At 41.8% G+C, this 16,740-nt stretch overlaps 1 protein-coding gene across 2 annotated transcripts in view; it reads right to left on the reverse strand.

Moving 5' to 3' along the window:
* The window catches only part of rxraa (retinoid X receptor, alpha a), a 125,082-nt gene that overhangs the window by 27,578 nt on the left and 80,764 nt on the right, over positions 1-16,740 (reverse strand). For both annotated transcript variants that reach the window (XM_049603511.1, XM_049603512.1), the window contains exons 4-5: positions 4,051-4,201; positions 1,913-2,092 (exon numbers count right to left, since the gene is read on the reverse strand). In XM_049603511.1, the coding sequence (XP_049459468.1) occupies positions 1,913-2,092; positions 4,051-4,201 (331 nt within the window). The remainder of the gene's footprint in view (positions 1-1,912; positions 2,093-4,050; positions 4,202-16,740) is intronic.

The raw sequence follows: 16,740 nt of genomic DNA on the forward strand, positions 1-16,740 counted from the left end.
TGCCATCCAATTCCATTATATTGGAGAGAAGGCAGACATCTCTACGGGCGATATCTCCAACACTCTGCAACTCACACCAGACCCATCTACACCGATAAATGGCACTGTAGTTAAGAGGAGAAATGTGCATTTTTTGATTTGGGGGTGAACTGTCCCTTTAAAGATGAATTCGCACATGTACTGAACAACTCCAGTCAAGAGTGGATTCAACTGTGCAATGTTTCCCATTTAATTTAATTAATATTTCAGGAAAATTTATTACAGCGAGGGCAACCTAACTAAACTGCAGAAATTTTAGGTCACTCCATCAGAAAGTCTTCATCAGCTGGCCTCCACTAGTGTTCCCTTGCCAACTACTGCAGGAACATCACATCTAAGAGTATTTTATTTTGTTGATCCGCCTCTTTTTCCTCTACTCACTCTACCTGTGAGCAGCAAATAAAAGTTAAACAGCAGTGTGTGAGCTTGTGGAAGCTATATTTAGTCAGACTTGTAGCTGAGGCGGACTTCAGAATGACATTCATGGTATTCAAACCTTAACCATTTAAATGTCACAGTGGATGATTCTATAATCCCCGGTCTCCACTGAGGGAGGACAGGGTTTGTGCATATGAGGAGGAGTAATTTAAGTTTGCAGGAATGTTTGATTGTTGCACCTTGAATAAATCCTTTAATGGCGAGACTAAGCCCTTCCTGTCCACATCAGGATGATATGTTGTCTGACTCTTACAACCATAAATGACGCGTTGGTGTAGATTCCTGAACATGTGATGTTTGTTGTCAGTAGTATCGTCTGTACAAAAACTATTGTGTTCTTTGTTCATTTTTAGGGCTGTGGTTGCCAGAGTAGATGCTCCGACACATGCAGGGTTTACATAAAGTCTTCTTATGTTTATGGTTTCAGTTATAATTTCTTTAACCACATTAACATGGATAGTACAGATATGATTTTAAAGTGAAAGCCTGATGAATGGTCTGTCCTCCACAACAACATGTTCTGTATATATGGCTTCACCATGGGACTGATTAAATTCCTGTATCCACTTAAAGCAGGCAGGAGCAGTATGTGCACTCCATCAGTAGCCTCTAATTTGAGGAATGCGGTACAGGCTTTCACCGTGCCGTGCAATTACAAGGCATTATCCAATTTGAGTACTCTGATTACATTCTGCACATTGGGTATCTTAAACACAAAAAAATATTTGTGTTTGTGAAAACAGGGTGGTTCACAATAACTAGGTAGGCTGTCCCGACAACTTCCAAGTTTATACAAATAATCAGAAGCACAAGGGCACAAATGGTGACATGCAGAGCATGCAGATGGAGCAGAGGTTCACACAGCTACGTTGGTATGTTTTTATTTCTCCAGTCTACATCAGTGAACTCCCCAAGGACTGCCTGTTCTCACAAACCCTCACTCTGTTTCCACATCCAGTGGTACCGCGCTCCTGCGGCTGCAACAGCTGAATGCATTATCCCCCCCCCCCCCCAGCCCAAAAGTAGTGCTTGAAGCAGAACATTTTTAAATACAGTAGAGCCTATGGCTGCAATGCACAGCATGGTGTCGCAGAGCAGAATTACAGCGGCAAGTGCTTCTGTAAAACTGGATCGAGGCAGGATGGGAAACAAGCTGCTTTACTGATGGGAAGGCGGCAAAATGGGACATCTTCTAACCTTGACGTCACTTCTCAGGAGCTCTATTTCGCCCTTTGCAACTCTGCATGTGTAACCATGTTCCCTAAAAGTCAAACTAAATTGAATTTTATTTTACTGTAAAGGCATGCGCACTACGTCGCTCTTTCATTTCCTAAAATAGTGCTCTTGTCTGTGTCTCCATGTGTGTCTATGTGGATTAGTTGAGATGTGAGGGAATGGGTAAGTGGGACTTTATCCTCTACGGTATGTGCTGTACCTTCTCTCTTCATGCCCATGGCTAAACACTTCTGGTAGCGGCAGTACTGGCAGCGGTTCCTCTGGCGCTTATCAATGACACAGTCCTTGTTGTCGCGACAGGTGTAGGTCAGGTCTTTGCGCACCGTCCTTTTGAAAAAACCTTTGCAGCCCTCACAGCTGTATACCCCATAGTGTTTACCTAAGGAGAGACAGAGATGCAGAGATGGTTCGTCTGATGCGTACATATTAAATAAAATATAAATCATATTTTCATTTTTGTCTCAGTGACTACGTTTACATGCACACTAATATTCCATGTCATATATATGCCTTGGGGTCCCCAAGGAGAAGATGGAAAGCGCTGTTGGGGAGAGGGGCATCTGGAGTGCTCTGCTGGCTGCCCCTTCAACCCAGCCCCAGATAAGCAGACAAAAAATGGATGGATGGATACTCTGAATGTCTTTCCAAATTTGATATGGTCAGGTAAACAGCATACTCCATTTGGATAATCCGATTTAGGCCTTATTCCGAATTCAGCATTTTCCAATTAAAACCTGGGATATGCTGCAGATATTTGGGTGTTAGGAGCGTTCTTTGCACATGTATACTGCATGTTCAGACACACAGCATCTTGCCTGAGTTTACAAGAGTGGCGTACAGGTGCATGCCCAAAAGGAAAGCCCACGTTTCTGCTCGGAGGAGAAACACACCTACTTTTAAACATTATGAAGGACCTATATACCACCTAGATATCAACAGGCACATTAGTCGCCGTCAGTTTGCCCTTGTTATAAATAGTAACTTGTCTGCAACTTTAATAAGAAGGTTTTTCAAGAGACCTGAGAATGAAAACCTTTAGAGTCTGAAGAAACATGCAGCCACATGAACAGCGTATAGGAACCAGATTCTGGGGCAGCAAAACAGTAATTATGTTCAGAGACCTATGAAAGTAGACTGACTGTGTGTGGGGGTTATGCTTAGGTAGCTGAGGAACAAATGAGGGGGCCTGCTGAAGGTAAGCTGCAGGGGGCCTCATTGATTGGCATGACGGTACTGTTCTCACTTCGTGTCTCAGTACAGGAAGAATCTTCTCTTTCCCCTGTTCCTGACAGGTCTTATAGATGTGATATATGATGGGTGAAGTCCATTTGCATGCACCAGGGTTTCTTTGTTAGACGCTTGCTGGTCAGACCACCGGAGAAGATTAATAAAGCCTCAGAGCACATTTAAATGAAGCATGACTTGCTATTAAACGTTGTTTTGATTCCCCCCCTGGGTCCGTGCAGTACCGATGACGCAGGATGACACTGAAACTGTCCAGTGAATTAGATATCCTGCTTCATCCCGGGGCTGAAAATCTTTCCCATGAGTGATGGGCTGTGCCTGGTTTCCCTCCGACACAGAGCTTCTCTATTTCAGTTGAAGCTGTATTGAGGTTTGGTTTCATCAGACCGTACGGTCTTTTGCTTCATGACGTCAGTTTCTTTTATGTGCCTTTATGCTGCTGCCCTCATATGCATTTTCTCAGGAGAGGCTTCGTTCTGGCTTCTTCGCCGTTTAGCCCAGATTTCTGAAGGATTCCACTGACTGTTGTCCTTCCAGGAAGATCTCCCGCTGCAAGAAGCTGCAGTGTGTAGTACTGCCAGAGCGGTCCGTGGGGCTGTTCTCTGACCAGAGTTCATCTTTGGAGGTTTCTTAGTGTGGTCGGAACACCAACTTTAGTAAGACGCTGGGTAGTCCCACTTTCTTTTCATTCGGCAATAATGGAGTCTTGTGTATTCCCAGCTGTGGAGACGTTATTTTTATACCTTTCCCCACAATTCTTCCCTTAATTATACATAACACTCCCTGAAATTCCTGGTTAGGCTTTGACTCATGTGCACTTTAAAACAGTCATCTCCGTCCATTTGATCTTTATAATTTATAAGTAGTTTGACAATGTTTCATTCTGCACAGATGACTCAACAACAACAAAAAAAAAAAGTAAGCCATGACACCACAGACAGTAGAAAAAGGGAAAGCAGGCTGAATCATCCTGAAGGCACTGCACTTTTAACTCACGATTTTCTCACAAGTAGTCACATCATTTTATTTTAAACATTCAAATTCCATGATTTCTTCTCATGCAATATCCTGTGCGAGTCTGATGTCACTCACCTGAGGAGCGGTCACCACAGATGGCGCAGATGTGTTTGGTGAGCGACAGGACAGTGCCCGAGGGCTGGGCGGGCACCTTCATCACACCGTTAAGGCCCAGCGGGGGCTTGATGTCCTCCGTGCTGCTGACTGAGTTCATCGGAGAGTTCAGCTGGAACATCAACACACCCAAACACACATGCGGACAGGTTACAAGGCAGCCCTCCTGAACTCAAAACCAGCAACGTCACACACCCCATTACACAGGCCTGTGAATACTTTGGCTGGTGCAGCATAGCTAGCTGATGATCTATTGAATAAGGGCCAGGCCTGCTAAGGAAACAAAGAAGTTTTGATTACATATACAAACAGAGAAAATAAATCTAAGTGGAGTTATGTCAGGAAGATTGTCATGAGCAATTTGCTAACTACAGAAAGTGAGAAGGATATTATGACTTCTGATACTCAATACAGATGGTCAGCAGTCCCAGCAGCAGCTCTTTTGCCCTCTTTCATTGCTCCGTCTGTCTCTCTCCTCCCCCCGCTGTTCCCCCCCTCTGTTTCAGATCTAAATCTGGCGCAGCAGGATCCTGCACCACTCCACCCCAGGAACTCTTTTATTCATGCTCTCAACAAGCCCCGCTGGCTCCCGAATGCTCAGCGCTAGCATAACTCCTCTGCAAAATTTAAAAGTACAGCGGAATAAAGAGACAGCATTTGTTTTAGCAGCAGTGCAACTGCAGCCTTAAGTCTAACTTCAATTGCTGCCTCCCTCCCTCTCTGGAAAAAAAAAAAAAAAAAAATCATCTCACAGTGACCTCTCTTCGCCTCGTGCTAAAAGTGGAGAGCAAGGGGAGGCTAATTATTATAACTAGCACCACGCTGTTTCAAGAGGAGATAAATGTTGGGGGGCAGGATATAAATTATCCTAAAACACTAAATGTACTAGATGGAACAGGAGCTGCGCAGCTAACCATTAGCACCATCTCCTGAAAGAATCCGAAAAGTAAAAGCACCAGTCTGCTTGACTAGGCTAACACGAAAATGACATTACACTGGGGGAAGAAAGGGGGAAATAAAAGGGAATATATTCAGATAAGTGGATCTCTGACAAACACGCCTGCAGCAGAGGAGTGAGAGACAGAGCAGAGCTGGCAGAGCAGCCACACGGGCTCATATAGCCAAACGTGTTTTCATTATGTTACCACATATGAGACGTGTGATCACACAAACGTGTCTTGGCTCTAAATTTAGCAAAGATACCCCGTCTCTGTCTGCAGGGATCGGTCAGGACAGAAGAACCGTTTCGTTTTTATGGTGATGAAACGAACACGATAGTCTAAGAGAGTTTGATGTCCTCAGCTGTGTTTACAGAGATGTGACAGAGAACATTAGCTACGAACTGGAAAAACACAGCGATGTATACATGTCTTTCACAAACACACAGTATATAAACCAAACAGACACAGTGTGCTTATGGATGTTGATGATGTGGCTCCAAAACTCGACATAGAGTAAATGTATTAAATATCTTTGAAGATTTATCACCGTTTACACAGGCCAACCCTTGGTGTATGCCACTTCTCTTTAACACACAGAACACTATAGCGAACACGTGCACAGGTGAGATGTACGAATCTCTGAGAATATTAACCTTTAACATCTATTGTGATGCCATAAAGATGAAGCAGCTGCACTGACACACACACACACACACACACACACACACAGAAAAGCATTTGTATGCATATACGCACAGGTTCGCCATAACAGAAGTCTGCATGCACATAGACACAGATACACTACATGAATTCACATATAGGCTCGTGTACACGGAGCTGCTGTGGCTCCTGGCATCTCATTTCCCCTTACACTCTGATGTCTGATTCTTCTTAAATAGCTTCAAAGTTAGAAAAAAGTCAGCAAAGCCATATACGTTCTTGCTTGAAGCTACAATATACAGTGCTTACACTGAGTGAAATATTCCAAACCATGGTGCTTTTCCGTCACATCAAATAGAAAATTCTAGATGTCTTCTGCATCATTTTATACACTTTCCACATAATTCAGCATGGCATATGTGGTGTCATGGGAACTTGACTTGAGAAACTGACTAGAATTTCTAATATAAAGCTTCTGTGGGTTTGGCTGCATTTGAATGATGGATCCACTGGTGGGTTTCAGTGGGTTGAAAAGGTTAAAGCCCTCTGCCACATGAAAATGTTCAATTCACACCCTGACACACACCCCTGGCCTGCTCTTCACACTCTGTTTACACAAATACACACTGAACTGACACACACACACACACACACACAGCTTACAGGAGATCAATTATGCTTTTCCTTACTTTCTGTGATGTATATAATGTTACAGTGTTGGATGTTTGTATCAAACATGGCCAAAGTTTTAAATAATGAGATAAACATGTAGAAATAATCCCTGTGAGCAAAAACCTCAGGTTTCAGATGGTTCTGAATAATCTGTTTTCAATGTTTTTTGTGCTCTGGCTACAAGCCAGCTCAGCTCATGACGAATTTCTTTATATGGTCCAGGCATGCTAATGCAAATGTTTACATTATGTACACTGCTATTCGTAGCTACTTGCTAATGTCGGGAAAACATGTAATCTTGGCTGGAGATGTTGTTTATTTCTCCCTGATTTCAGTACATGTTACTGCTGGAACATGTCTGGTTGTGAGGACTATTTTAGAAGCTTTAATTGGCGATTCGTCCTGGAAGAAAGTGCTGCTATTCTCAGTTACAGTCATGATGGCTGTAAGTACGCTGCTACATGTAGCTGCATGCTTATCCAAGAAAGCAAGTCAGCTTGGTTGCAGATGTTGTTATTTCTCTCTGATTTCAGAACATATACCTGCTGGAACATGTCCGGTTGTGAAGATTTTGGTTTAGAAGCTTCTATTGGTGATTCTTCAAGGTAGAAAGTGCCATTAAACTCTGTTATAGTCATTCCCTGGCTGCATGCGCACTGCTACATGTAGCTACATGCTAACATCAGGAAAACAAAGTCTTGGTTGGAAATGTTGTTTATTTCTCACTGATTTCAGTACATATTCTTGCTGGTACATGTATAGTTGTGAAGACTGGTTTCAAAGCTGTAATTGGTGATCAGTGCTGGTAGAAAGTACGGCTATACTCTGTTACAGTCATATGATGGCTGCAATTACGCTGCTACATGTAGCTACATGCTAATCAAAGAAAGCATGTAATCTTGGTTGCAGATGTTGTTATTTCTCCCTGATTTCAGAACTTATTCCTGCTGGAACATGTCCGGTTGTGAAGACTTTGGTTTAGAAGCTCCTATATGTGATTCTTCAAGGTAGAAAGTGCCATTAAACTCAGTTACAGTCATTCCCTGGCTGCATATGCATTGCTACATGTAGCTACATGCTAACATCAGGGAAACATGTAATCTCAGTTGCAGATGTTTTTAATTTCTCCCCGTTTTCAGATCATACTCCTGCTGGAACATGTCCAGTTGTCAAGACTTTGGTTTAGAAGCTTTCATTTGTTAATTTTCCCGGTATGAAGTGCCACTTTTCTCCATTACGGTCATTACGCTGCTGCGTTCACGGTGAAGAGGCGCCGAGCTGCAGAGCCGCTTTAAAGAGACAGGCGCTCAAACATAGCATCTCAGACAGAGGATGGCTAGGTGTTCTGATTCAGACAGCATGAGGAAAATAAAGTGTTTTTTGAACATTAAAGCATAGAAACATGTTCTAGTAGAAACCCAAAATACATGTCTGAACCTGAAGATGAGCAGCATAGGTCCTCTTTAAGCTTCAAGGAAAAAACAACAACATTATTTTAGGTTGTTATGCTGCAGAGGTTACCATGTGGTGTTTCATACATTATTTAACTTTAATACCAAGAGAAAAAAAGGTAATCATTTGCAGACTGTCACCCACATGGCCACTTATTTATACTGAGATGATACTAAATGTGTCCTAAATAAATTGCAGTATTTATATTATGAACTGCAGACACACTGGTGCAGACGAAACTGTTGTTAATGAAACTATATGTTGGCAAATGTTGCATAAGATGATTTTTGAGAGTGTCTCCAAGACACGAAGGCAACAAAACAGCTGCATCATTTGTTTAGAGCCAGCTTTGGCGGCATGTGCGCACACACACACACACACACACACACACACACACACACACACATCTCTGAACCCACATACACACTCACACACACACACAAACACACACATAACATGAGGTCTTACCTCAGTTAAACGCCTGAGTCTAGTCTTTTCCCCTGCAGTGCAGCGCTAACAGAGCTGTCTCCTTTGCTGATATCGTCTCTATCAAACCCTCTGTCTGCCTGACAGAAAAGACTCTTCCACTCACAATCTATTTTCAGGGAACCTGCAACTCAATCTCAGAAACATTGCTCCCAACAGTGGGGTGGGCAGGCTGGGGGGGCCTTTCTTTCTCTTCTGCCCATGGCAATGGAGGCAAGGCGGGGGGGGATTAAAGCAGCTCAGAACTGGTTCTGGAAATAGAATACATGCGCCCTCCCCGACAACATATACATGTGACCCTTCACAGGGAGGTATGCCAGCTGTGTGTACAGCCGTATCGTCTTGGGAAACCCCTTGACAATCAATCCTCTCTTTCTCTTTTTTTTTTTTTTTTTGAGGCGTAGAAGGCTTGGCTTCAAACTTTTACAGGCTGCGGGTGAGAAACAAATGAGGGGCATTTAACATCAAGGACTGGAAATGTAGGACATAAGATTCCCTGCAGTACAATGTACAACACGAGCGCTTGAAATGCTCCGGCTGAATAACACTATTTCATGTGCTGCAGGTATTATGTAACATGTTGTGGAGGACATTCGATTGGTACATCCAGTACAGTGGGGGTCTCTGTCTGCTTGTGGGTGTCAGATTCTGCACAGAATTGATATATGTGATTATATGTCCTGTGCCACCCGCTGGTTTCAGCGTAATGCTGCGATGTTCAAACATGTAAAAGGGTATGAATTAAGGGGTGTTAGCTGTAAGGAGCTGAAGGTGTAGCTGAAAGTTTTCAGACATGGTGAGTTGCTGCACTGATTACTGAATGCATGGATCTAATGTTAAGAGTGAGTTATGTATATGTATATATTTAAATATTCCTATAAATAATTTATGAAAGAAGCGCTGTTTTTCTTAGGTTTCAAAGCAACATACAGCACAATAATATATAATATTATATTGTAAATCCTATGAAAAATGTGGATCTAAGCCTCCAAACGAGGCACTGCATGAAGGTAGTCCTGTTTAAAACTTAAAATAGTATTAATTATTATGCGCAAATTTCAACTTTGTGCCTGGAGAGATTAAAGAATGGTGTTTTGGTTTCATAACTCAGTACAATAAACTACATTTTCTGGAAGCTTGGGCTGCAACTAATGATTGTTGTTCATACAATAAATAAACAATTTAAAATAAATTAAATAAACAAATAAAAATAAAAATAAAATAAAATAAAATAAAAAAAATTAAATTAAATTAAATTAAAACATAACAGAAAAATGATTCAATTATCCAAAAAATGTAATGCTCTGTACAACCTCCAGTTTGGGCAATGAAGCTCACCCTAATGTGTTCACCAGTGTGTGATCATCACAACCAGAGAATGCTTAAACAATAACAATAATGGGTGTGTTGGAGTGGAGCGTATGTAAAGAGCATTTAAGAAGACACACGGAAGAGGCAAAAGTCGTCAGGCATGCAGTACAAAAAAAATAAATAAATAAATCATTATTGTTTCTTAGCCAAGTTGTTTATTTGTGTTTATTTTCAATAGCTATTGTTCTTGATAGTAATAAATATAATAAATGGGGTAGGAAAGATTTCCGCACACTTACATCTATGCAGTCTTTCATTTTGAAAATTCAATAATATAGAAGATATTAATACTTTTTTTGGGGAGGAGGGGGGCGCCAGGCAAAGCTTGCCAAATATGCTACATCTGGCCCTGCAGATGAATCTACCAAGTATGTTTCAATTAATCTCTTAATTCAGAAAGACTCAAAAGATGCCCATCATATGCTCTGAGGCACAGTTTAAAACCCAAACCTATTTAATTAGCATTAACATGAAGGAGCAGAAAGCTGAAAATGTTTTGATTTGAAGCTGAAACCAGCAAATAAGAAACCAAAACACAGGGAATATGAGAAATAATCGCACCCAAAACTTACACAATCAATGCTGTGAGTCAGCTTGGCTTAGGTGTCTTACTCAAGCCTAATTCTTTTTATTAGAAAGAACAATCCCGGCAGCAGAGCAAGTCCTTTAAACTATTAGTATGCTATGACAACACACATGGTGGTGAAACAGAAAGAAAGGAGTCGTCCCTCGAGTGAACAGAGGAGAAAAGGAAAGAAGAGCGGAGACGGTGGAGGCCTGTGCTTAAGACGGGCTTAGCTTGATTCAGAGAGTCAGAGCACAGACTTTGCTCATAAAGACACTTCAAAAGGAGACATCAAATCCTAGCGCACCACTCCTCAATGCACAACCCTCATGTGGAGCTTCAGTTGCTTTCCAGTTCAAGGGCACCTTTTTTTAACACGGAGAAAGTTATCTTCACAGTATTCTTTCACAACACCCTTACAGAATTCCTTCATAAGGCTTTTCCACTCTGCAGTGGCACAACACGGGCAGGAACAGAATGCTCTACTTTACAGTTATAGGCTACATCTCATTCCCCAATATCACTTCCTAAACCACGACTCGTTTCTGTAACTTTAACTCACTTTTGCTCCAAGGCGGGAAAGAATGTCCAAAGAGCACGGAGGTGTGAGTGGACAGGATACAAATCTCGTGTTGACACCTAACCAGCTGCCTCCTGAGAGGTGAGGACAGGGATCAGGTCATGATGTAAACTCATGATAACCCCGTGTCACCTTTCACCTCTGACACCTTGTGACAGTCACTTCCTTCTAAAAGCAAACTTATCTAAGCCGCCCAGTGCAAATATGGCAGGAATGGGTAACAACTTTCTTCTCATCGCCGCAGTGTGAGTGTGTGAGTCTTATCTGGACACGTATCGGCAGAGATGGGGATCGAGTTTCCGCACAGTGGTGTGTTTAATGGGTCGGCTCTTCTGCAGCCCCCGGGGTATATTCACACTAAGACACCCTTTGGGATCAATTACAGCACTGTTACGAGTTTGAAAGACACCTGTTTGAACGCATACAGTTCGCAAACAAGGACTAATCAACGGACACGTGGATGCCAGCACACACAATACACAGAATGGTTCAGGGTGCAGGTCAGTTATTTGCAGGTGAGCTTAGGGGTCATCTGCAAATGTGAAGTCACACTCTGGATATGGAAACAGGAAGGAAAGACAAATTTCACGTGCCAACATGTGACTTAAAGGTGCCCTACGGAGTTTTCTTGTAAACACACAAATCCTTTTGTTGGGTATACCTCCTCAAGGACATTAATAAACATCAATAAACACAACCTGGCAACCCAAATTCATGCATTTTAATGGATTGTTAATGATCTCTAAGTGAATACGATTACTTATTAACCATTAATAAAGTCTTCAGTGCCAACACGAGGTCTGCCTTATTGTGAAACAGCTCCATGATTATTGTCACTCAGCTCTAATAAAACACTTTCTCTTCTCCCACTGGATGCCATTCAGCAGAAGCAGACATTATTCTCGACAGCTCGGAGGTTTCCAACACTCACCCCATGCTGTGCCACAACAGATAAAATGAATCATTGCAAGCACTGCTGGCGCTTATGAGGGCAGGCGTGTGTTTTGACAGAAACTTTTGTTGCAGTGAAAAAAAGGATATTAAGACTATCAGTGGCATGAAAGGCAGCGAGCCTTACAGCAGCGGAGTGGGAATACGCAGAGTGACTTTCAGCTGCTGTCTCACCTTAGCTTGGCTGTATGCGCGTGTGCGTTTGTCTAAGTGTTTTTGGCGTCTGTGGGAGTGTGTGCACATAGGGGTTGGGTGTGCAGCATGCATACTGTATGTGTATTTTTACTTTTTGCGTCAGGTGTGTGTGTGTTTTATCAGCATGCGTGTGTGTAACTGTGTCCTTCTGGCTTTGTGTGTGGGTGGATGAGCATAAGGGCTGTTTTTAAAGGAAACAGTGCTGCTCCTGTGGGCACTGCACTGCCTACCACTGACACAGCAGCTCCTATAACCCTGGAGTCACTCTCCTCTCCTCCACACTGGTCTTCTTCAACATTTCTGTCTTATTTATCTCCTCCTCGCTTTATAAATTCTTTAAAGTGTTTGAGTTGTGACAACCTTCTCTCTCTTGTTCCTTTGCTCTTTTCAGAAATAAATCACACTTTTCGGGGTACTTTCGCACCTAAACTGTTTGGACTGGTTTAAACAAACTCTGACGCATTTGGGATGGTGTGAAAATTGTCAATCAAACTCAGATGTTGACTAACTAAAAGAACAACAAAAAGATGGTTTGATCAGATTCCAAGTGGTATGACAGCAAAACAGACCAATGGCAGGATTTAATGATAGCAGATATGTCATTTCAGCAGAGTTTAATAGTAATCTTATTTCATTAAGGTTGCTCCTGTCTAAAATTTTCCTAGTTGACCAATAGTCATCATTTAGGGCCATTAGGACTAGTTGCCTGCAGGTTTACGATACGACAACACAATGGTTTGAGTTGAAGGTGTGAGAAAGAATAGTATCAGTAACATTGTTAACACTGTGCTACATTACAGAGAAATACAAAACCGTACTAATGAACCTTCATTAATATAGGCCTATATTTTATCTACAAGTGCACGTCACACACTGAGCGAGCCGCCTGTTAATGACACTATGGGCTAATGGGCATGTAGCTACTTCCATGTTTCAGATGATACGTCATGTTTGTAGTCGACCAATGAAGATGAGTTTACATATCAGCTTGGGTTCGTCCTTCACCTTCTCAAAATGATCCCACACTTTGGATTTCCTGCCCGACATGTTATTAACTAGCCTGTGGAATAACCGCAGGTACCGGCCCTGGAAATTAGAGCTGATCTTCTTCCAGGAGCTGTTTATAAGTGTGTAGGCCTGTCGTCCGTGGGACAGATGTAAAGCTCTGGGTAGCCCTGCACTAGCATGATCAACTTTTCTGTATTTATCAGACTGAATATTTACAGAAGAAGGGAAAGATATCTGTCGGCTGTGATTGGTTTGTAACCTGACTCCTGTCTGACTGCTGAGCGTGGCCTCTTCCTGTGTCTGTCCTTTCAAATTAAATCCCCACATGGAGCAGTCATATAGGTTTTGATTTATTTTGACAAGGCACAGCTCCTAATAAAGATTCATGTTTTGTTTTGTTTTGTTTTTTTTACCTGCAACCAATGAAATCTTGCCGACTAATGACCTTTCTGGTCGACTAATGCTTGGTCGACTATTAGCGGGCAGCCCTAGAGTCACCTCTCCGTCTATACAACTTCATATTTACAGCTTTTGGTTTGTTTATAAAAGCCAGCGTGAACACAAACTGGATCAAAACTAAAAGGCAACAATCTATAATTTTTTCCCCTTCAGCCTGACCAAAACAACCAAATACCACAGCCATGTGATGAAGTGTTACATTAATCCAATAAACAATTTGACAGAAACTTTACTTTTAGCCCAGTTTTTGTCAGCCACATAATACATTTTGCCACTTTAATCAGCAAAGAAGCCACAGTATTAGCTGACTGATTTTACAGATATGCATATCAATTTCTAACAGCCATGCAGCCTCCAAATAAGAAGTGCAAATAATGCCCACCAACCCAATCAAACTCAATGACTGGGTGAAAAGTTTGATAAAGTACTTTCAAAAATGTAGTCTGTGTGCAGTTTAAATGGTTATGAAAACTTCCAGATTTTATTTGACTGTGTAGAACACTGCCATGTGGGATGGTCAGGTTCATAAGTTTAAAACACAGATTTAAAAAAATGTCCAATAAGTCTGTATATGAATGTGATCATGCTCATGTGTGTCATCTGTCGGTTATTCAGTGATTAATTGACGTGCTTCCATTGTCCATTAGTAAGTTCTCCAGCAATTAACCCGACCATCAGTTTCCTTTGTCAAAAAAGCGATTAGTATTTCCATTTTCCAACTGTACTGTAAATCAACCTGTGAGTATATTCCACTAGCGTTCCCACTGTCCACTGGTATGTCCTCCAGCAAGTCATTGAAAAGATTGTTGATTGTCTTCCATATCACTCAGTGATGGATCAAGAAGCATTCTCAGTGCCAAAATGAGAGCCATCGCTTGATTCATCCTCTGGTGTGTCCATTATCATCAAGCCATTTATTACACTAGTGTCCTCTGGTATGCGACGTGGAACTTAACTGAGTGGTATTTCTTTTGCTAAATAGCACACAATCCAGCAGTCATTTAAATTTAGATTGATTACATCCTGCAGGTCATTCACTGGTTTTTCCATTGTCCACCATCCAGCAGATAATGGACTGATAAATCCACTAGCAAGAGCACCCTGCTCTTTAAAGACTGTTTTTACTTGTTCATTAACACGTTTCAGAGGTACTGACTCTCTGCTATTTTCCACAACAACTAACCTGGTACTTTATTGATTAATGTTCCAATCAGCGTTATTCAGTCAGTAACTGATTCACTCTTCACACAAAAAGTGGGGGCTGATTAACACCAAGTCTGGCAGAATGTGGTTTGATCGCTACCTTTAACTTGATGTTACTAATCTGTTTTCATGTTACGTGGATGGAAAAGGTGAGCAGTGTCAATTTCGTTGACAAAAACTATGACGACAATGTTTCGTCATCTACCTCTTTTCCATGACTAAAACGGCAAAATCACGAGCTAACTAAGACAAAATCTATGTTTCGTTTTTGTTGACGAGACAAGACGTGATGAAAATGTTACTGGTGGACTATTGGACATTGAAAGCCAAGAACGGCCATGCTTGTAATTATCTTCAAAATTCCACATGAGCACCAGGAGGTTTCTCTAGAGAGCAAAAATACTCACACCAGAGCAGCGTCAGCCGTCGGTGTTGTACATGATATTTAGGATTATCACAATCGCGAAATTCACTACAACCATTGTTCCGAATGCTTTGAAGCTTTGATTGTTGCCAGCGTTAATTGTTTTAAGTTATTCTAAGACAAAGACATTTAAACTGTTTGTGACTCTGACTCGCTCTTACCTAACATCTATCATCAGCAGGATATCGCTACTGAAAATGAGACAGTTTGACGACATCACCCCCAAGCATCGAGTACCAGATATGCCGAAGGAAACTGGTGTGTCGCCAATCTACAACGAACTTGGCAAATCACCTTAAAACTGTAAATAACAGCTCAGACATCTTGCAATGTATTGTTTAATTTTAAGTTTAAGTTTAAGTTTAATTACTTTATTAATCCCCCTGAGGGGAAATTCAATGTTTTCACTCTTGCTTGTCAATTACACACAGGTCCGAAAGACACACACATGCACAAACAGGACCTATACATGCACAAAGTGGAGAGATGTCAGAGTGAGGGGGCTGCCCTTGTTGAGGCGCCCCGAGCGGTTGGGGGGTTTGGTGCCTTGCTCAAGGGCACCTCGGCAGTGCCCAGGAGGTGAACTGGCACCTCTCCAGCTACCAGTCCATGCTCCATATTTGGTCCGGACGGGGACTCGAACAGGCGACCCTCCGGTTCTCAACCCAAGTCCCTATGGACTGAGCTACTGCCGCGCTATTATGGATAATGTTACTATGACCTGCATGCTAATAAGATGGCTAATTGTTAATAAAAAGCTTCAAAGCTCAATTAATCGTGAATATTTCTCAATGAAGCTTCGATACCCTAAAACTAGTATTCGGGAGAGCCCTAAAATCCACCACTATCAACCTATTGTGAGTTTTTTTTCATCACAATCTGCGATACAATAATACATGATCCCACCCCTAGGTGACAAAAACTATGTCCATAACAACTTTCCATGCACAGCTTTTGCAGGTATATAAAAAGTAGAATTAGTCATATAATTAGTGTCATTACACTTTACACACAGACATGCCTCACCACACATGTCTGTCCACAGCCAGTGTCTAGTTGCAGTAAGATCACACCACCAGATGCAATTAAAGCCCTATAGGGATTATTTGAAGCTTTAAAATAAATGTGTGCCCCAGAGGCATTTAAACTGCAACATTATATAGCCGGCATTAGGGGGCTGCTCTCTGAAACTTAAACCTAATGTTACAGTTTCTATCCCTTATAGCTGCCACCTCCTAAATGGCTCGTCTCCTGTGTGGCCCCACACAAGTCAGAACACACAGATTGCAAATGATGTTCTATGATCTGTTAGACTAAATAACAAGTCACAAAAGAAATTCCATTGGAAAGTACCTGTTGCATTTCTGCTGAACAAATTCCAAAAGTTACCACACAGTTGTGACGAGTTTTACTGTTTCATGAAAATATAGTTATGTTCTTATTCCCTTCCTGCACTTCCTGTGCCTTTATGATCATCAGCTTCTTTAACAAAACAACACCTCCCACATATGTTCCAGAATAAAAGCATTTCAGGGAAGGGAAGGTAATTTGCCGCCAGAACGTCTTGAACACTAAATATGAAACAGATGCAGGACATTTGCATTAATAGCAACAACAGGAAATGAACATGGGAAATGGGAAACTTCTTACCTACATTACATTCACATTTTGAAACACAGGCCCG

This window comes from Epinephelus fuscoguttatus, linkage group LG18 (assembly GCF_011397635.1).
Source record: "Epinephelus fuscoguttatus linkage group LG18, E.fuscoguttatus.final_Chr_v1".
In the NCBI taxonomy this organism is placed as follows: Eukaryota; Metazoa; Chordata; class Actinopteri; order Perciformes; family Serranidae; genus Epinephelus; species Epinephelus fuscoguttatus.